Raw genomic sequence first — 22,480 nt, 5'->3', positions numbered from 1 at the left:
GAACTTGAAGGAAGAGTCATGAGTTTACCTTAATTCAAGGACAAAGCATTGTCTTAGGTCTGTAAACTAAACTGGTCTCATTTCTGTTTGGGCTTTTTTTTTTTTTTAAGTTTTTGCTGCAACTCTGTGTATGTACAGGCAGTGGAGAGAAAGGAATGAAATCTAGAAATGCAGAATGTACCACCCTAATTTATTTTTCCCTGAGACCAAACAGCCATTAGTGACCTACTCTCACTTCTCTACCTATTCCCTATATCTCTCTACCACTCTGCCAAAAATGTTTTCCCAAAGGGTACCTCAATGTTGACTCGATGGCTTTCCTTCCATCTTGTCCTGAACTTCTTCACTGTTAAATAATATTGTTCTTTCTGAAATTTCTCTTGGTTTTAATGTCTAAATTTCGTTCTGCTTTTTCCTTCTTTTTATCTTCCTGTCCTCACTTTTTTTTTTTCTATCCATTTACTACAGACATGGCTTAGTTCTTGTTTTCTGGTCTCTCCACATTTATTCCCTCACAGCAGGAATCCACTCCCTTGCTTTCACCGTTCCTGTCTATGTGATGATAACCATCAAATAATAACCAAGTTATAGATAATCACAGTCATCTACTGAGCATTTACTATGGGGATCACAACAAGGCTACATGAATCACACCACTAAATCCTCACAACCCTAAGAGGGACTATTACTAAGCCCATTTTAAGAGATGAGGAAATTGAGATTTTGCTCTAAAAAAGCCAACACGGCAGTTTCTCATCTTTTTTTGTTCATGACTGGCAATTTTTTCATCATGACATATGGATTGTTATGATGCAGGAAAAGGGAAAGTATTGTGAAAATATTGGAAAAGATGTTAGAATAGCAGACAAGGATGCTAATCTACTAAATTATTTGTGATGATTCTGCCTTGAGTCAGGTTTGAGATGGGCTTATCCTGATTCTGTGGTGCCACTAGGAATCAAGTTTAAAATCACCTGAGATTCTTGAGATATTCAAACGGGTCTCCGTGTTTTCTATGTCACCAAGAGCTATGGCTTGAGTGGGAGGGCCCTGGTATCACTTCCACGACCCATCCTACCCACTGCTGTAGAACAAGGATGGTACAGTACCACTCTGTTCATCTCATCCCTCTGCTATTTAATCTCTCTCATGCAAAGTCTTCAGCTTGTAAATGACCCCCAATTGCCTTCTCAATCCTCGTCCAGATCATTCTAATCTACCTGCCCTGTGTCCCAACCGACAGGGCTGCTCACTGCTCCCCACGCAAGTCCTTTCCTTCTTTATCTCCATGCCTTTGCTCACAGTTCCCACCATCAGACATGCCTATCTTCCCCCATCTCCACCTGTCGAAATCCTACTCATCGTTTAAGACCCTTCTCAGATGCCACCTTGACTAGTAAGCATCTCCTGATCTCTGGAAGAAGAAAGGAGCACACACTCCTTTAACATGTCACTGCCATACCCTGCTCTAACATTTTGTTTGTATCTTTCTCAGGGCACTTTGACATCTAATAATAATAGCTAACGTTTATGATGCACCATTTCTTAGGAATTTTAAAGAGTATGTTTCTTATATTAACTCTCCCAATATTCATCATAACCGCAGGCAGGGTCATTCCATATGACAGTTGAAAAAAAAAGGAGGTTAAATAAATTATGAAGTCATCTAACTTGGAAATACAGCAGTGTTTGTCCACCCGAGCAGTCTGTCTCCGGAAGCCACAGTCTTAATTATATGCTACACTGCCTCTCATTGCACATTATTTACTTAGATGAAGCCCCTTAAGATCAGGCCCTGAGTTGGAGCATTTTTGTATCTTTCTATTACCAAGCACAGTGTCTCTGCAGAGACTGCTGATAAAGGGCTGCTCTTCCTTACTCCTTCAATTTTTTTTTTTTTTTTTTTTTTTTTTTTTTTTTTTTTTTTTTTTTTTGCTTTTTAGGGCCACACCCTGGGCATATGGAGGTTCCCAGGCTAGGAGTTCAATCAGAGCTACAGCTGTCGGCCTACACTACAGGTACAGCAACATCAGATCCGAGCTACCTCTGCAACCTACACCACAGCTCACAGCAACACCAGATCCTTAACCCACTGAGCAAGGACAGGGATTGAACCCATAACCTCATGGTTCCTAGTCAGATTCGTTTCCTCTGCGCCACGACGGGAACTCCACTCCAATTTTTCAACTTCTGTTTTTCTACCAAACCCTCCTAGCTAACAAGTCACACTCTCTTCCACTCTCTTCATTACCCCACACCAGGCTTTCAAAGTGTGTGTGTGTGTGTGTGTCTTTTTGTCTTTTCTAGGGCCGCACCTGCGGCATATGAAGGTTCTCAGGCTAGGGGTCGAATCAGAGCTGTAGCCACCGGCCTATGCCACAGCCACAGCAATGCGGGAACCGAGCCACATCTGTGACCTACACCACAGCTCACAGCAACGCCAGATCCTTAACCAACTGAGCAAAGTGGCTCCTGGCTCAAAGCAAGGCTGTGAGACCCGCTGTGTCCACCAGAGGGCGCGTCACCTCTAGAGTCCTCATTTAGACAAGCGCTAACGTTCAGTTCGCAGGAATTTAGACCCTTTGTGGTTGCCGTAGCCCCAGGCTGTAAACAGGAAGTAGAACTTTACTTGGGACACAATCTTCAGGTGAAAGGGCCAGGGATTCGGAAGAGACATTCACCCCTGGTGTTGCGTAAGTTCTGAGGGAGTCTGTACTCGGTACTCAGTCTTCACTTTCGAGTCCCTCTCGCCTGCTGCTGCTCCGGTTCACGTATTTTGCCCTGAGCCAGCTTCCACCTCTTAGCACCGAGGCGTTCCCACGGCCATGGCCGAGTACTCCTACGTGAAGTCCACCAAACTCGTGCTCAAGGGAACCAAGACCAAGAGGTAAGGCCGCGGGTGTGCGCGGGAGACTGTCCCTCTTTGCCGAAGGTCCTCCGCTCCCCCTTCAAGCGGCGAGTCCGGTGGAAGCCGCGGGGAGCTGTCATTCAGGCTCCCAGCTCTAGGGCCTGGCTTCCTGCTGGGACCGACTGAGGCTGCGACTCAGTTCTCCACGCAGAGGCTGAGACGGGCCGCCGGGGTCGCCCCCTTAGTGGGCGGACCTGTAGCCTGGGGTTCGGGTCCCTGATGAGCCCCCCTCCAGACCTCCACATGGTGGGTCTGTATTAGTCCGTATGCAGGTTATAACAATAACTTCTTTTAATAGGGATAATTATTTTCAACATCGTCTCCCTCTCACCTAAAAAAAAAAAAAAATTTTTATGCAATATGCGGATGTGAATTTTGAAAAGGATGTGGGTTCGAACCTGGACTCCACCAATTACTAATTTTGTAATTTGTGGCGGGTTCATTACTATCTTTTGAGTTTCCGTTTACTCGGTTCTTGGGAGGGATTAGCGATATTATAAAAGGATTATTATGAGAATTAAATGAGATATGTATGCAAATAAATATGGCTAAACTTATCTATATAAATTATCTACTGCAGTAAGAAGAAAAAGAGCAAAGAGAAGAAGAGAAAAAGAGAAGAAGATGAAGAAACTCAGCTTGATATTGTTGGTGAGTTAGTTTTCTCTACTTTATTCTGAGAAAAGTTAACATTGGTTGAGATCCCTTTAAAAATATTTTCCTAGTTAGGGTTAAATAGGAAGAAGAAAGTAGAAGGAATTTATGACCAACTCATACTTGTCTTAAATATGACATACATACAAATGACATACATGTATGTCTGACATACATTTGTCTTAAAATGCTCGAATGTTACAATTATAGATTTCTGTTATGCTTAGCACAGTAGATGTCATTAATGTCTTTTCTTCATTATCAGAACTAAGTACAAAAGAGAGGGAACATAGCTCTGGTACCATCATTAGACTACTTAATAACCCAGAGATTCTGGTATATATCATTTTAAAGGCCTGATATAGATGAATTTTTTTTGGGAGCACCTGGCATGTGGAAGTCCCCAGGCCAGGGATCAAACCCACACGGCAGTTGCAGTCTGTGCCACAGCCGTAGCAATGCTGCATCCTTAACCCACTGCATCACAAGGGAACTCCTAGATAAATCTTATTAAACCAAGTAGATTTTACAAATTGTTTTCTCTCTCTCTTTTTTTTATATTATATCCAGTTGTTCCAGCACCACTGATGAATAGACTTTCCTTTCTCCATTAAAGTGCTTTGGTATTTTTGTAAAAAATCAATTGACTTTATATGTGTTGATCTGTGTCTGGACTCTGTTCCATTGATTTGTCTATTGTCCTGTTGATTTATTTGTCTTGATTACCGTCATTTCATAAAGTCTTGAAATCAGGTGGCGTGAGCCCCCCACCTTTATACTTCTTTTCCGAGATTGTTTTGATTCTTCTAAATCTTTTGCATTTCCATATAAATTTTACAACTAGTTTATTGGTTTGTTGTTTTTTTGTGGGAATATTTTTAATTACAAATTAAACTTCTTTAAGAGATATTTTCAGATTTTCTTTTCTGTCAATTTTGGCAATATGTGTCTAAAGAAAATTTTCATTTCATCTAAGTTGAGTTTATCAGCATAAAGTTGTACAAAATGTAGAATCTATATTGTAATTCATCATTCTTCATATTGATAACTTGTGTTTTTGTTAATTTTTTCTGGACCAGTCAGTCTAGCTAAAGGTTTACCAATCTGTTCATCTTTATAAGATGCACTTTTTGATATCATTTATTTTTCTTTCCTGGCTTTTCTATTCGATTTCATTTATTTCCAGTCTTTATCATCTCCTTCCTTTAACTTACTTTCAGTTTACTTTGCTCTTATTTTATAGCTTCTTAAGTTGGGGGGTTAGATATTCTTCACACCACTTTAGCTATAGCCAACAAATCCTGATGTTTTATGTCATTTTTATTTAGTTCAAAGTATTTTCTATTTTCTTTGTGATTTCTTCCTTGACCCATGGGTTTTATCCTTTTTTTCCTGCTTTTTCTTTTTTTTTTTTGACCCATAAGTTAAAAGTATGCTATTTAATTTCCACTACTTGAAGATGCTGTTACTGATTCCTAACATGGTCGAAGAATATACTCTTGGTAAATTTCCATGTACTGTAGAAAAGAAAGAGTATTCTGAAGGTATTAATTTATTACTCTCTAAATGTCAGTTAGGTCACTTGATGGACTGAGTAGTCTTTCAAATCTTCTGTGTCTTTACTGATTTTTTTTTTTTTTTTACTAATCCTTCCATTTATTGAGAGGGTTGTGTTAAAGTATCTATGATTCTGGATTTTTCTACATCTGTCGGTTTCTGGTTAGAATATTTTGAATCTCTGTTATGAAATGCATTCACATTTAGGACTGTTAGTTCTTCCTTATGAATTCAGTCTTTCAGTTTAATAAAATGTCCATCTTTATTTCTGATACTCGTCATTATCCTGAAGTCTAGTTAAATTATTTGAAGATCCTGTCAGACTTGTTTTTTGTTTTGTTTTGTTTGTTTGTTTGTTGTCTTTTTGCTATTTCTTTGGGCCGCTCCTGCGGCGTATGGCGGTTCCCAGGCTAGGGGTCGAATCGGAGCTGTAGCCACCGGCCTACGCCAGAGCCACAGCAACGCGGGATCCGAGCCGCGTCTGCAACCTACACCACAGCTCACGGCAACGCCGGATCATTAACCCACTGAGCAAGGGCAGGGACCAAACCCGCAACCTCATGGTTCCTAGTCGGATACGTTAACCACTGCGCCACGACGGGAACTCCTGTTTTTTGTTTTTAATTATTAGGGCTATTTGGTTTTGCCCTTAGACCTGGACTGTGATCCTTACTCTCCAGGAAATAGTTCTCATGGGGCCTCAACCAAATTCCTAAGGTACTCTGAGCTATCTCCACGCCAGTGTCTGCTGTCATCTCATGATCTCAGGTATTTTCAGTCACATCCCCTTTACTAAGCCTTGTGGAGTCTGCCCAGCCCCTGGCCAATGACCTGCAGAGAACCCCCCACACATACTTCTGCAATCCCAAACCCTGTGCAGTTCCCTTTTCTCCCATTCCTTGCTAAGCAAATTCTGATCACATCAACACCTCCAAATCTCAGCTCATTGAGGCTGCCTTGCTCTGTGGGGGGCTCCTCCTCGCTGACTGGTTGAGAAGCTGCCATTTGGCAGAAAGCTGAAGTGAATGTGAAGTTCATGTCATGTTTTTCCCTTTTCTCAACAGTCACAAGCCTGTGTTCCAATACCTAAAAACAGTTTTCTCAGTCCAGTTTCCTAGTTGTTCATGATGGCAGGGAAAGTGCAGTACTGGTTATTCTGTCTTGGCTGAAAGAGGAAGGCACTCTGCATCTTCTTCTCTTTATCCTCCCACCTTCTCATACATTCACAATTTCCCCAAATTCCTGTGTAAGTAATGATGTACCTGTGGGGGGGCCGGATCTTTTTAATCTTGTAAAGCTGTTCTGTTGATTCCATACAAGGATCTGAAAGGCAGGTGTAAAGCCAGAGTAGACTGGTAAATAGGATGAAAGAAGTTCTGCCTTTCACATAGGAAATATCAAGTCTGGACAATAATAAAGATCATGTCTGTAAGAAAATAATTTCAGTGAGTCCTGCTAGGTTTGGAAGTAACTGAACTTGTAATAGCGTAGTTTGTGAAATCCTACATACTTTCTTATCCCGGGAACTAAAGCCAGATAAGTTCCGTGTCAGCTTCCTGCAGCAGTTCTGTGAAGGGCACTGAGACTACTGCATGATAGGAAAAGAAAATGCCACTTCCAAAGCTAAGCTGTATGGTCCCTTTGTGCCAGGTTCATAGTACCTAAGAGATTTAAGGAGATCTTTAGCACAGAGGGATTGGGTCAGTTGCAAGGTGAGGTAAACTGTCACACACAGCCTGTCATCTCTCTCCTCCTCAGGGGTAAATGGACCTATAGGCAGCAGTACAAGAGTGGGGGCAGCACTGGGACACAGATTAACCAAAAAGAAAGGCCTCTCAGTATACAGGTCCTTCCTCTGTCTTTAGTATCTTCAGCAGACTTAATTACAGGAAGTGAGTACCGTTAACAGTGTTTTATCAGCTGCTATGGCTTTTAAAGTGGGATGTTGATCCACCTGATATTTAGAAAACATGTGTTCATTTCTTCCTCTGTGTCAGACACCTGTAAAGCAAGATAGATCTGGTCCCTCCCTCACAGACCTTATTTTCTAAACAGTTAAATAAAAATGTACAGTGTGTTTAAGGGTGCAAACTTAAAACTGGTAGATAAATACGTCCTGGAAGTCTAATGCACAACATAGTGATTATAGTCAGCAGTGCTGTACTATAAACTTCCAAGTTTCTAAGAGACTAAATCTTTGTGTGTGTGTGTGTCTTTTTGCCTTTTCTAGGGCTGCTTCCCATGGCATATCGAGGTTCCCAGGCTAGGGATCTAATCAGAGCTGTTGACACCGGCGCTTGCCAGAGCCACAGCAATGCAGGATCCAAGCTGCTTCTGCGTCTGCAACCTACACCACAGTTGATGGCAACACCGGATCCTTAACCCACTGAGCGAGGCCAGGGATCAAACCCACAACCTCACGGTTACTAATCGGATTCGTTAACCACTGCGCCACAATGGGAACTCTGTCTAAGAGACTAAATCTTAACCATTCTCCGCACAAGAAAGAAATAACAATTATGTGACATGATAAAGGTGTAAGCTAATTCTATTGTAGGCATCTATTGCAATATATAAATGTACTAAACCAACATGTTGTCCACCTTAAACTTACACCTTGTATGTCAATTATATAATTTTTTAATTTAAGAAATAAATTTAAGTGATTCAAAAGAAAAAATTACAATGTGTTACAAGCTTTTCAGTGTTACTGTTGCTTCTCAATGTGTAGTGAGATTGCATAGCAGGAATACCTAACACTCTGCATAAGATTTGGAAACAAAGAATTTTAAATATGTCTATATTTTGATTTTTAAAATGTCAAGTAATATGTCAGAATGGACTCTTGCGTTGAGCTTAGATGTTTGCCGCACCGTAAACATAGCCTGGGCTATAACCCAGCATAGAGATGGGCAACTCCAGCTTCCACTGTTCTCAGTGTCCATTGCTTGTTTTACAAGCAAAATCCCAGGGTGATACTGACAGGTATTATGTCATGTTCTTTATTAAACAGATACATGATTTACAAATATTTCCTCCCATTCTGTTGGTTGTCTTTTTATTCTCTTGATGGTGGTCTTCGAGGCACAAAAGTTTTTCATTTTGATGAAGTCCAGTTTGTCTGTTTTTTTCTTTGGTTATTTGTTCCTTTGGTATCAGAGCCAAGGAAATCATTGCCAAATCCAATATCATGATGCTTCCCCCCATATGCTTTCTTCTAAGAGTTTTATAGTTTCAGCTCTTACATTTAGGTTTTTGATACATTTTGAGTTAGTATGTGTATATGATATTAGGTAAAGTCCAACTTCAGATAAGCTAAAATTTTACTAATTTTTTATTGGTTATGAAAATCTGGTCTGTTTAGCTGAATAGCTAATTTTACACAGTGTAATTAACTTAATTTTTTAAAATATTTTATTATGGAAATTTTCAAAGTAATATATAAATGGAGAAAAGAATATAATGACTCTCCCGTGATTATAATGAATCACTAAGTTTTAGTATTTATCAGTATTTTAACATCCTTGTTTCATTTATACACAAGCCCACTGTGAGAAAACATTTCATGCATACTTTTTTCTAGAGAATTTTAAAATAAATAACAGAAACTATGGCATTGTATATCTATATCCATAAATGTGCATTTCTTATAAGGTCAGTCTCCCCCCACCCTTTCTCTTTTCATCTTTAATATACAGCACTATCATTATCAGACCCAACAAAAATCTGATACAATTTAGGTTCATACTCAACAGTGAAAAGCTTTTCCACTGAGATTGGGAACAAGACAAAGATGCCTACACTTGCCACTTTTATTCAACATAGTGTTGGAACTCCCAGCCAGAGAAGTTAGGCAACAAAAATAAATAAAATTCATCCAAATGAGAAAGAAAGAAGTAAAAATATCACTATTTGAAGGTAATAGCAGAAAACCCAAAGACTCCATCAAAAGAACTATTAGAACTGAACAATGAATTCAGTAAAATTGCCGAATATGAAATGAATATACAGAAATCTCTTGCATTTACCATACATTAATAATGAACTATCAGAAAGCAAAATTAAGAAAACAGTCCATTTATAGTTGCATGAAAAAGAATAAAACACCTGGAAATAAATTTAACCAAGAAGGTGAAAGACCTGTATGCTGAAAACTATACAACATTAGTGACAGAAATTGAAGAAGACGCAGAGACAAGATACTCCATAGTCATGGACTACAAGAATTAATTTGTTAAAATGTTTAAACTACCCCCAAAGGAATCTGCAAATTCGCTGTAATCCCTATCAAAATTCCAATGGCATTTTTCACATAAGTAGAACAAACAATCCTAAAAGTTGTATGGAACCACAAAAGAGCCCAAATAAACCAACACAGAGAAAGAAGAACAAGGCTGGAGGCATCATACGTCTTGATTTCAAACTATATTATAAAGCTGTGGTAATCAAAACATATGGTAGTGACATAATAATAGACACATATATCAATGGAACAGAATAGAGAGCCGAGAAATAAACCCATGCATATATAGTCAGTTAATTTACAACAAAGGAGCCAGGAATATACAAAGAGAAAAGGACAGTCTCTTCAGTAAATGATGTTGGGAAAACTGGACTGCTGTCTTGTACCGTACATAAAAATTAACTTCAAATGCATTAAAGATTTAAATGTAAGACCTAAAACCATAAAACTCCTAGAAGGAAAATAAAGGCAATAAGCTCTTGACATTAGTCTTAGTAATTGTAATTATAATCTGGAGGAATGCATAGTGAGAAATAGGTCCTTGCCTCTGGAAAGCAGTCATGGATAACTGGAGGCTGAAATGAGAGACTGTTCTCTATTATTTTGTGCCTTCCATGTCCTGCTTTTTATATTTCAAAAAAACTTTGACTTTGGTGCTGGTCCCCTGCATCTACAAACCCACTTAAAATGTGTGATGTAACCTGATGAGATCTGAGTAAGTTTTGTGAATTACGTCAGTCAGTGTCAGTCTTCTGGTTTTGACGCTGTACTATAGTTGGGCAGGATGTTACCATTGATAGAAAGTGAGGAAAGGGTATGTGAGATCTCCCTATATTATTTCATACAGCTGCAAATTTTTAAAAAATTTAACAGATACAGTAGCAACAAGTAAGAACCTTCTGTCAAATCCTAACTATAAATTTAAATTACTTTTTTTTTAATAGGAATCTGGTGGACAGTGACAAACTTTGGTGAAATTTCAGGAACCATAGCAATTGAAATGGATAAAGGAACCTACATACATGCACTTGACAATGGACTTTTTACACTGGGAGCACCACATAAAGAAGGTTCGTATCTAGTAGAAGCAATGGAAGGGAGAAAGCTATATAAAGAATGTATTTTATGACATTCATTCACTTTGTCCAGATTCTAACTAATCTAAAATATAATCCAAAGGTTATATTTGATTTAACACTTCCACTTTTTTCCTCCCTATTTACCAATGTTGGAACTTCCCTCTATTCATTGTAAGCATTTAAAAAGATTCTGTATAGTTCCAGGAGAGTGTGTCTTTGGGAATCAAAAACAATATGAATAACTGAAATTATAAGTGGAAAGAAAAAACCTGAGTAAAATGTTTGAATTCCTTTATTCTTTAGATCTTTTGCCAGAACTAACCTGAGCACTGTTAATAATTTGAAGTTTTCTCATTCCTTTTAGCCCATAGGAAGAAGTGCTAATAAGATATGAAGTAATTAAGAAGACAAAAAAGCAGTAGATTTTGGTCTAAAAGGCCATCTCTTGAATAAATTAAAGCTTTTCATTTTTAAAATATTAAGTGTTTATTTGTGATAACTGCATTTTAAAACACAAAGAGATAGTATCTTAGAAAGGACTAACTAAATAAGCATCATGCTGACCTATCTTGTTAAGGATATAAAGCTAAACTTTACTTATTTGGAATACAAAGTAACTCTTGATACTATATATCATAATTATATCATAATATAATATTCTTATATTCCATTTTAAAAGAAAAAAGTTATTTTGTTAAGCTAAGAAATATCTTTTCATGTGTATTTATAAGAAATGTCAAATTTATTTCAAAACGTTTTTTCTCCTGTAGTTGATGAGGGTCCTAGTCCTCCAGAGCAGTTTACAGCTGTCAAATTGTCTGATTCCAGGTAAGCTTGGGTTGAACTATAATTAATACATTGTGGGTTTTTTGTTTGTTTGTTTTGCTTTTTAGGGCCACATCTAGGGCATATGGAAGTTCCAGTCGGGGGGTCTAATCAGAGCTGTAGCCGCTGGCCTACACCACGGCAACCCCAGATCCAAGCCACATCTTTGACCTACACCACAGCTCATGGCAACACCAGATCCTTAACCTACTGAGCCAGGCCAGGGATCTAACCCACATCCTTATGGATATTAGTCAGGTTTGTTAACCATTGAGCCACTATGGGAAGTCCTAATTAATACATTGTAATACAATGATGCATTATAATAGAATATTATATATCCATTTAAAGTAGTATATCTGAAGAATAATGAATTTGCAAAGTGTTTGTTATATAAGGTGTTATATAATGTTTTTATTAAAAAGTAGACTATTGGAGTTCCCATTATGGTGCAGTGGAAATGAATCCGACTAGGAACCATGAGGTTGTGGGTTCAATCCCTGGACTCACTCAGTGGGTTAAGGATCCAGCGTTGCCATGAGCTGTGGTGTAGGTCGCAGACATGGCTTGGATGCCATGTGGCTGTGGCTGTGTCTGTGGCCAGCAGCTATAGCTCCAATTCGACCCCTAGCCTGGGAACCTCCATATCCTGCAAGTGCGGCCCTAAAAAGCAAAAAAAAAAAAAAAAAAAAAAAAAAAAAAAAAAGGTGGACTATTAAATTTTATTTATAGAACTACATTGTTCAATACAGTAGCTGCTAGCCAGCCACACATAGTTTTGAACATTTGGACTATGCTTAGTCTGAATATACACACACATTATTTTTATGTTCTATATTTAATTTTCTTTCTCTTAGTTTTTAACATTTATCTAATTTGTTAAATCTGAAGAATTGCCCTGAAATCTGGCTATGGAAAATACCTTGGTATAAATTCAGATGGACTTGTTGTTGGGCGTTCAGATGCAATTGGACCAAGAGAACAATGGGAACCAGTCTTTCAAGATGTGAGTACTATTATTGTTTATAAAAGCTTTTTTTCAATGTAAGAGAAAATCTCTAACAGTCAATGAGAGCAGGTATTTTTTTTAAAAAAGTAGTATATAATAATATATTAAGTTGTAAAAAACCAATATGAATTTATAACCTTAAAAAGATCTTTAAATATAGTGCAAAAGGGAGTTCCCATTGTGGCACAGTGGAAACGAATCCAACTACTGTCCTTGAGGATGCAGGTTCCATCCCTGGCCTCACTTAGTGGGTTAAAGGATCCAGTATTGCCATGAGCTGTGGTGTTGGCCGGCAGCTGTGGCTCCGTTTGGACCCCTAGCCTGGGAACTTTCATATGCCATGAGTGTGGCCCTAAAAAGAAAAAAAAAAAAAAAAAAAATACGGGAGTTCCAGTCATGGCTCAGCAGAAACAAATCCAACTAGGAACCATGAGGTTGCAGGTTCGATCCCTGGCCTGGCTCTGTGGGTTGGGGATCTGGCATTGCTATGAGCTGTGGTGTAGGTCGCAGATGTGGCTCGGATTCCACATTGCTGTTGCTGTAGTGTAGGCCGGCAGCTACAGCTACAGTTCGACCCCTAGCCTGGGAACCTCCATATGCCGTTGGTGCGGCCCTAAAAAATGGACAAAAAATCAAAAAAAAAAAAAAAAAAAAAGTCTAACACCAGAATTTAAAAAATTAATTAACAAAGTGAAGAGACCAGCTACAGAATAGGAAAAAGTATTTGCAAACCATGTATCTGATAGAGTTAATATCCAAAATATATAAGAAATTCATTCAGTAGCAAAAAAAAAATTAAAAAATGGACAAATAAACTGAATATATATTTTTCATTATATAAACAGAAAAGGCCAACATATTATAAGGCCAGGATGAGTTAGATACTACCACTCATATAGAACTTTACGGATGTTCATTTCATTTCACTTTATTTTTGGGAAAGACACTAAGTTTTACATTTTTAAACTTAAATGAAAGAAAGACTTAAAAGTCCCTGATAGAACAAGTAAAACTTCATTGCAAAGAGGAACTCAGTAGGGAGTTCCTGTCGTGGTTCAGTGGTTAACGACCAGGACTAGCATCCAGGAGCATGCGGGTTTGATCCCTGGCCTCGCTTGGTGGGTTAATGATCTGGCATTGCCAAGAGCTGGGGTGTAGGTCGCAGACGTGACTCAGATCGTGCATTGCTGTGGCTCTGGCGTAGGCCGGCGACTACAGGTCAGATTCGAACCCTAGCCTCGGAACCTCCATGTGCCACCAGTGCAGCCTTAAAAAAGAGGAAAAAAAAAAAGAAATGAGTCACAATGGATACTACAGAAATACAAAAAATCATGAGAGAATACTGTCAACAATTATATGCCCACAAATTTGACGACCTAGAAAAAACGGACAACTTTCTAGAGACTTACTGCCAAAACTGAATCAAGAAGAAATAGATCAACTGAACAAACTGATCACTAGAAATGAAATTGCATATGTCATAAAAACACTCGCTACAAATAAAAGTCCAGGAACATATGGCTTCACAGGCAAATTCTACCAAACATACAAAAAGGAACTTATACCCATCCTCCTTAAACTTTTCCAAAAGGTTGAAGGAACACTCCCAAAGTCATTCTCTGACGTCACCATCACCCTAATTCCAAGAACAGACAAAAGATACCACCAAAAAAGAAAACTATCGACCAATATCTTTGATGAATATAGATGCAAAAATTCTCAACAAAATTCTAGCCAACCAAATCCAACAACGTATCAGAAAGATTGTACACTACGACCAGGTACAGTTCATCCCAGGTGCACAAGGATGGTTCAACATATGTAAATCCGTCAACGTCATATACCACATTAACAAAAAAAAAGTCAAATCCACATGATCATCTCAATAGATGCAAAAAAAAGCATTTGACAAAGTCCAACATCCATTCATGATAAAAACTCTTACCAAAGTGGGTATGGAGGGAACCTTCCTTAACATAATCAAAGCCATTTATGACAAACCCACAGCAAATATAATACTCAATGGACAAAAGCTGAAATCCTTCCCACTAAAATCTGGAACAAGACAGGGATGCCCACTCTCACCACTGTTACTCAACAGAGTATTGGAAGTCCTAGCCACAGCAATCATTCAAACAAAAGAAATAAAAGACATCCAAATAGGAAGAGAAGAGGTAAAACTGTCACTGTTGCAGATGACATGATACTATATATATAGAAAACTCCAAGGACTCAACCCAAAAACTACTTGAACTGATCAACAAATTCAGCAAAGTAACAGGATATAAGATTAACATTCAGAAATCAGTCACATTTCTGTACACTAACAATGAAATATTAGAAAAGGAATACAGAAATACAATACCCTTTAAAATTGCACCCCAAAAAATCAAATACCTGGGTATACACCCAACCAAGGAGGTGAAAGACTTATATGCTGAGAACTAGAAAGCATTAATCAAGGAAATTAAAGAAGATATAAAGAAATGGAAAGATATTCCATGCTCCTGGGCTGGAAAAATTAATATTGTAAAAATGGCCATACTACCCAAAGCAATCTACAGATTCAATGCAATCCCTATCAAATTACCCATGACATTTTTCACAGAACTAGAACAAACAATCTAAAAATGTATATGGAACCACAAAAGACCCAGAATTGCCAATGCAATTCTGAGAAACAAAAACCAAGCAGGAGGCATAACTCTCCCAGACTTCAGGCAATATTACAAAGCCACCGTCATCAAGACAGTGTGGTACTGGTACCAAAACAGACATACAGACCAATGGAACAGAATAGAGAACCCAAAAATAAACCCAGACACCTACGGTCAATTAATCTTTGACAAAGGAGGCAAGAACATAAAATGAGAAAAAGACAGTCTTTTCATCAAGAAATGCTGGGAAACCTGGACAGCTGCATGCAAATCAATGAAGCTAGAACACACCCTCACACCATTCACAAAAATAAACTCCAAATGGCTGAAAGACTTAAATATAAGACAAGACACCATCCAACTCCTGGAAGAGAACCTAGGCAAAACATTCTCTGACATCAGCCTTACAAATGTTTTCTCAGGTCAGTCTCCCAAAGCAACAGAAATAAAAGCAAAAATAAACCGATGGGACCTAATCAAACTGACAAGCTTTTCACAGCAAAGGAAACCAAAAAGAAAATAAAAAGACAACTTATAGAATGGGAGAAAATACTTTCAAATGATGCAACTGACAAGGGCTTAAAATCTAAAATATACAAGCAACTTATACAACTCAACAGCAAAAAAGCCAACAACCCAATTGAAAAATGGGCAAAAGACCTGAAGAAACATTTCTCCAAGGAAAATGTACAGATGGCCAACAAGCACATGAAAAAATGCTCAACACCCCTGATTATTAGAAATGCAAATCAAAAACTACCATGAGGTACCACCTCACGCCAATCACAGTGGCCATCATTAATAAGTCCACAAATAACAATTGCTGGAGGGGATGTGGAGAAAAGGGAACCCTCCTGCACTGTGGGTAGGAACGTAAGCTAGTAAAACCACTATGGAGAACAGTATGGAGATACCTTAGAAAATATACATAGAACTACCATATGACCCAGCAATCCCACTCTTGGGCATATGTCCAGACAAAACTTCCCTTAAAAAAGACACATGCACCCGCATGTTCACTGCAGCACTATTCACAATAGCCAAGACATGGAAACAACCCAAATGTCCATCGACAGACAATTGGATTAGGAAAATGTGGTATATATACACAATGGAATCCTACTCAGCCATAAAAAAGAACAAAATAATGCCATTTGTAGCAACACGAATGGAACTAGAGACTCTCATCCTGAGTGAAGTAAGTCAGAAAGAGACAGACAGGGAGTTCCCGTCGTGGCGCAGTGGTTAACGAATCCGACTAGGAACCATGAGGTTGTGGGTTCGGTCCCTGCCCTTGCTCAGTGGGTTAACGATCCGGCGTTGCCGTGAGCTGTGGTGTAGGTTGCAGACGCGGCTCGGATCCCGCGTTGCTGTGGCTCTGGCGTAGGCCGGTGGCTACAGCTCCGATTCAACCCCTAGCCTGGGAACCTCCATATGCCGCGGGAGCGGCCCAAGAAATAGCAACAACAACAAAAGACAAAAAGACAAAAAAAAAAAAAAAAAAAAAAAAAAAAGAAAGAGACAGACAAATACCATATGATATCACTTATATCTGGAATCTCATATACAGCACAAATGAGCCTTTCCACAGAAAAGAAAATCATGGACTTGGAGAATAGACTTCTTGTTGCCTATGTGGAGGGAGAGGGGGAGGGAGTGGGGTGGATTGGGAGCTTGGGGTTAATGAATGCAAACTATTGCTTTTGGAATGGATTAGCAATGAGTTCCTGCTGTGCAGCACTGGGAACTATGTCTAGGCACTTGTGATGGATCATGATAATGTGAGAAAATAGAATGTGTGCATGTATGTGTAACTGGGTTACCTTGCTGTACAGTAGAAAAAAAAATGTATTGGGGAAATAACAATAATAAAAAAATAAAAATAAAACTGCAGCCTTACCATCCAGGAAAAAAAAGGCGGGGGGGAACTCAATGGAAAGATCAGCACAGATTTAAATCTCCTTGGACTATCTAGCCACCTCCAAGCTCACCAAGAGTTACCCAAATGACAGAAAACCCAGCCCTTGCCACCTCAAATAAATTAAATCAAATCCATGTGTTTAGCACTTTCGTAACTGATACAATGGAAAATTATTAATATACCTTATAATGATTTCATTTATAAATATATTGTCTGATGCTTAAGGTAGTCATAGTTTTCCAAAACAATCAACCATATATGAGTTATAATTAAACCTTATATTTTAATGGAATTTAACAAAGTTTATAATCTAAGTTTAGATATATAAAAAAAGGTTCAGTTTTATTTATTACAGTCAGTATAATACACTGAACATTAAACAACTAAAAAAGAATATAAATAATTCTTCCTATACCCAGAAGCCCCTCTGACATTGATTCTTTTTTTTTGTCTTTTGTCCTTTTAGGGCCGCACCCACGGCATACAAAGGTTCCCAGGCTAGGGGTCCAATTGGAACTGTAGCCACCAGCCTACGCCAGAGCCACAGCAGTGCAGATCCCAGCTATGTCTGCAGCCTACACTCACAACTCACGGCAATTCAGGATCCTTAACCCACTGAGTGAGGCCAGGGATGGAACCAGCCACCTCATGGTTCCTGGTCTGATTCATTTCCACTGGCTGCGCTACTTTGGGAACTCCCCAGGCATTGATTCTTAAAGTTCTGAGCAGTAAATTCAAATGCATTAAAGGCTACCTTTTATATGATATGTTTTTATATTTTTTAATAATGGAGGAAATTTTTACTTAAAACTACTGTTTGAGTAAAACATTATACTATAATTTTTCTGTCTTTAAAGCTAATTTTTTAAACTGAACTAAATTATATCTTAAATAATCTTCGAAGTCAAAAGAAACAATTCTATTCCATCTAGTTAGAATTTAGTCCTACTAATAGAATATACTAAAAATATTTTATGTGGTTATCTTTGAGTAGTAAGATTATAGGTGATTTTGGTTTCCTTGTCTATATGTTTTTGTATTTTCCAGGTTTCCTTCAAATTCTTTCTCCTGATTACTTTTAGACTGAAGAAAAAATTTAGTCTCAAGACTTAAGAATTTTTTTGCAGATATTCTTATAATTTATTTTTTGCTATTTTGTTTCATTTAGGGGAAAATGGCTTTACTGGCCTCAAATAGCTGCTTTATTAGATGCAATGAAGCAGGAGATATAGAAGCAAAAAGTAAAACAGCAGGAGAAGAAGAAATGATAAAGGTAATCATGACACTTTTCTATTGACTAATACATGTCATGGTGTGACTACATCTCTTTAAAATGTTACAGTCTGATCCAGATTTGCTGTGTGTAATGCATTAGTGAGGGCCAAAGTGGAAGACTTAAAGAAATGGGGAAAAAACACCTTTTCTAAAGTGACCTTAATCCCTATAAATGAAGCATAAAAATCCACGTTACATTTTTTTCTACTATCAGCATAATTTAAAACCATCTATCAAATATCTGGAGTTCCTGCTGTGGTGCAGTGGGTTAAGAATCTGGCATTGTCTCTGTGGTGGCTTGGGTTTTATTCCCTAGCCCAGCACAGTGGCTTAAGGATCCAGTCTTGCTGCAGCTGAGGCATAGCTCAGATTTGACCCCTGACCTAAGAACTTCCATTCCACTTCGACTGAAAGTGCAGCCAAAGCATAAATAAATAAAAGTTAAAAACATAATTAAAAAAATAAAAGCATCAGTCAAGTATCTGTATATGCTTTGTGTTAAATTCTGTCATATATTTGCATTTATTTTTTAAGTGTTCTCAATTTTCATAATCCTCAGTTTTACTAAAGCAAATAGCTGCAGGTGCTCTCCTGAATGCGTCATGTGCGTTGTTGTCTTTAATCTTCATAACGTTCTTATGCTGTAGTTAGTATTACCTTAACTTTACAGAGAAGGAAACAGTCTTTGGACCCTCACCATTTGAATCAGTCCCTTCATGAAAGTGATACAGGAGAGGCAGGATAGGTAGCCAGGCCCAAGTGACTCTAGAAATTATATCCCTCACCATTCTGCTTCTGAGGAAGTAAATCATTAGAAAAATGCAAGTGGATTTCTGACTCGCCCATTTTTAATTTTATTTATTTATATTTTATTGAATCTTGTTTAAATTGTTTTTCATCTGGATTACACTATAAAAGTATGATTATTGAAGACAGAGTGCACATACATGTGCAGTACTTGCACGTCTACAGGGGTGGTGGGGGGAATCCCACTATGCTGTATTTATCATTAATTACAACCATCTTTATCTGAAGTACCTGTCTCATTTCCCTGGATCTTTTTGGTCGGTCAGGTACTTGAACCTCTGAGCAGTGATAATCCAGGATTCTCTGCACCTTGCCTTTGTCATCTCAGGCTCTGCTAGCCTGTGTCGGCATCCACCTTTATGCCCTGGCCTTCAAGAATACTGCCGTCAAAAGTATTGCGTCACAGGCATGGCCTGGAATTTCCTCAAGTCTTCTAGGACCCCCCCCCAGCCAAAACTGTTGCACACATATTATTAGCACATGCTTTATTAGTCACCACTTTCTAAGCAACCTTGGAATTGTGCTCTGAGCTGTGAAGATCTGGGTCCTTTGGGTTGCAGATTGGCCACTTCCACAGCCCTGTATTCTGTCCCCTTCTTGCCCTGCTCAGTTGATCCTTATTGCTATATCTGTGTCAGTTAATTTATGGCATGTGATAGTAATTGTCAGTCAAAATTTATGAGGCTATAAGGAGGAGTTAAAAGGGATAGATTCCAATTAGGTGAAAATAAATTGTATTATGTTAAAAATTGTAATGTATCTGTTAATATCCTATGACAGTAAACCAGCTACTGGCTTAAACTTTCAACATTATAAAATAAACCCTAAATATTGGGATAATCTGATCCTACTGTATTTACTTTTGTGACCAAAATTAATTTATTGCCTAATTGGCTTATGGGATCTGATCTATATATAATACGCTTTTCAAATAATTTTCTCTGACTTCTTTCTGATATAAGGACTCTAGGGAAACATAATAGCAATTATTTACATAAATTATATATATAAATAAAAACACTATCTAAAACCTGTCCTTTTCTCACCCTAATTGCTAAGTTAATTTTTTTCTTCTTTTACATAAATCACCTAGAATATTCTTTTGTAATAAGTAAAGTGGGGCAGGGGGAAAAATAAATGTGTAACCTGTTGGTTTCTCATCTCCAATATCCAGATTAGATCCTGTGCCGAAAGAGAAACTAAGAAAAAAGATGATATTCCAGAAGAAGACAAAGGAAATGTTAAACAGTGTGAAATCAATTATGTGTAAGTATTTTTTTTTTCCTTTTAGAACTATAGATTTAGCAGTGGCATGCTTTTCAAAGTGCCTAAAATAAAATACCTAAAGGGCAAGAGGAGGCAGCATAATGTAGACTCTAGGACACAGCACTAAACTGAATGCATCTCTTAAGGTTTGTTTTCCTCACTATCCTTCTAGCTTTCAAAGCTCAGGTCACTTGGGTGAGTCTCTTTCCCCTACTCTGTAGAGTGGGGATAATTGTCAGTACATAATGCCAACCAATGCTGCCAGGACACAGGAGACTCCAGCCCCCATTCCCAAGTGTTGAATTTGTAGAGCTACCCAAACAATGGCTCTCTTGATGGATGGTGAGATACTAAGGTCATTTTTGCAGCTGAAAAGCTATATGTTATTTAAGAATTATCACTAGTTTTTTTAAATGAATGAAAACCTTTTAAAATATTTGTAAGCTCATCAGTAAACATGTATGTATAATCAAAGTGTGAGATGTTTTTCAAGAAAGGTATTTTCTTAACAGAAAGAAATTCCAGAGCTTCCAAGACCACAAACTTAAAGTAAGTAAAGAAGACAGTAAAATTCTTAAAAAGGCCCGGAAAGATGGGTTTTTGCATGAAACGCTTCTGGACAGGTAGGTGTATTTTTATTCATTTCCACCTATCTTCAGTAGCCCATAGAAGTGATGTATATAAACCCATATTATTTTTTTAATTATAGTAATTTTCAAATTTTTGTCTTTATTTCTAATTTTTTAATGTGGTATTACTACCTAAAAAGGACATCGTAAGTCTGGGCAAAGATCACTAAGAAAGAATATCTGAACATAGCCAGATTCCGAGTGCTTATATATTTTGTTGTAAGAAATTCAGGATTGACTGAAAGTACTTAATAAATTTAATTAAGTTGAATTCAGAAGTGTGCAGGATATTTATCATAGCACATTATGAATATTTACTTATTACTAGTCCTATTTAGGTAAGCAGTGTCCTAGATTTATAATTTAAAAAAATAGTTAGGTTTAGCTGTGAGCTTGCAAGTATAAATCAAGTAACTGCCAGATCAAAAGAGAATTTGGTAATCTGTTGCTACTTGTTCAAGTCCTATGTTGCAAATTTAGACTGAAGGTTTTTTATATTACTTAATGCTTTATTGTATGTTTCCCATTTACCCATCAGTCAAGTGGTTATTTGCAGGCAGCAAATGATGTAATAATTTTTTCCAGCTAAGCAAATTAGCATGTATCTGTTTCTAAGAAATCAAGAATGGGATATATGGAGTTCCCGTCGTGGCGCAGCAGAAAACGAATCTGACTAGGAACCATGAGGTTGTGGGTTCAATCCCTGGCCTCACTCAGTGGGTTAAAGATCCAGCATTGCCATGAGCTGTGGTGTAAGTCGCAGACAGAGCTCGGAACTGGCGTTGCTGTGGCTCTCGAGTAGTCCCATAGCTACAGCTCTGTTTCAACCCCCAGCCTGAGAACTTCCATATGCCACAGGTGCAGCCCTAAAATGACAAAAAGACAAAAAAAAAAAAAAAAAAAAGAATGGGATATAAAAAATAATCAGGATATGGACCCAAAAGAAATAGAATAAAGATCTATATCCTGTAAGTTATATGACTTATGAAAATACATCATTGCTACCTTGTTACATAGAAGTTTAGGGCATGTTTAAAATCAGAGGAAATTTAAATTGCTATTATGGATTTAAAAAAGCCCTTAGGCAAGATTAGGAAATTCTGTAATTTTTGTAAGAATAAAATCTATTTAGTATGATATGTAAAACTGAAAAGTAAAATTTTAATTGAAGTATTTTAATACAAGCAGTGTGGTAATATAATAACCAAAATTGAGAACACAATTCTAAACACGATTTTATGTTTAGTAGCAGTTGAATATATGATGTTTCACTTAGATTAATTTTTATCATTTGTTTTTGTTTAAACAGGAGAGCCAAATTGAAAGCTGATAGATACTGCAAGTGATCAGAATTTTCGTTTTACTCCTCTTTTTGTTTTTTTCTGAATAAAAAAAAAAATCAGTGGAAATGTTTTTATGGAATTATTGGGCTGTTATGGAGTTATTGCTGAACCAGTAGCTAGATTTAAGCAATTGATTAATCAAGTTTGAGATTCTCCATGTATGTACCTTTTAGTTAACTGCATTGTTTCCACAGAAAAGAACTTAGAGTACACAGTTTAAGTGCTACAGAATTGTTTTTCTTTTTCTGGATTTTCTGTCATAAATCATGAAGTGCCACTCTATGAAACTGATGTTTCTTGTGCAACT

General features: G+C 37.7%; 1 protein-coding gene across 1 annotated transcript; it reads left to right on the top strand.

The window, feature by feature from the left end:
* On the top strand, positions 2,596-22,252 carry FRG1 (FSHD region gene 1). The gene is made up of 9 exons (XM_003134193.3): positions 2,596-2,887; positions 3,489-3,559; positions 10,307-10,432; positions 11,212-11,269; positions 12,158-12,272; positions 18,022-18,126; positions 20,110-20,201; positions 20,714-20,824; positions 22,140-22,252. Exons 1-9 carry the CDS (start codon positions 2,826-2,828, stop codon positions 22,174-22,176), a joined length of 777 nt encoding a protein of 258 aa, XP_003134241.1. The 5' UTR covers positions 2,596-2,825; the 3' UTR covers positions 22,177-22,252.

The sequence above is a fragment of the Sus scrofa genome, chromosome 17 (assembly GCF_000003025.6).
Source record: "Sus scrofa isolate TJ Tabasco breed Duroc chromosome 17, Sscrofa11.1, whole genome shotgun sequence".
Taxonomy (NCBI): Eukaryota; Metazoa; Chordata; class Mammalia; order Artiodactyla; family Suidae; genus Sus; species Sus scrofa.
This window is presented reverse-complemented; position numbering and strand designations above follow the sequence as displayed.

Bases quoted from the DNA above. Each gene is read 5' to 3' on its own strand.
- FRG1 (XM_003134193.3), top strand. From the start codon at position 2,826: ATGGCCGAGTACTCCTACGTGAAGTCCACCAAACTCGTGCTCAAGGGA. The intron at 12,273-18,021 runs GTGAGTACTATT...TGTTTCATTTAG, and splicing joins GGGAACCAGTCTTTCAAGAT to GGGAAAATGGCTTTACTGGC. The intron at 18,127-20,109 runs GTAATCATGACA...TCCAATATCCAG, and splicing joins GAGAAGAAGAAATGATAAAG to ATTAGATCCTGTGCCGAAAG.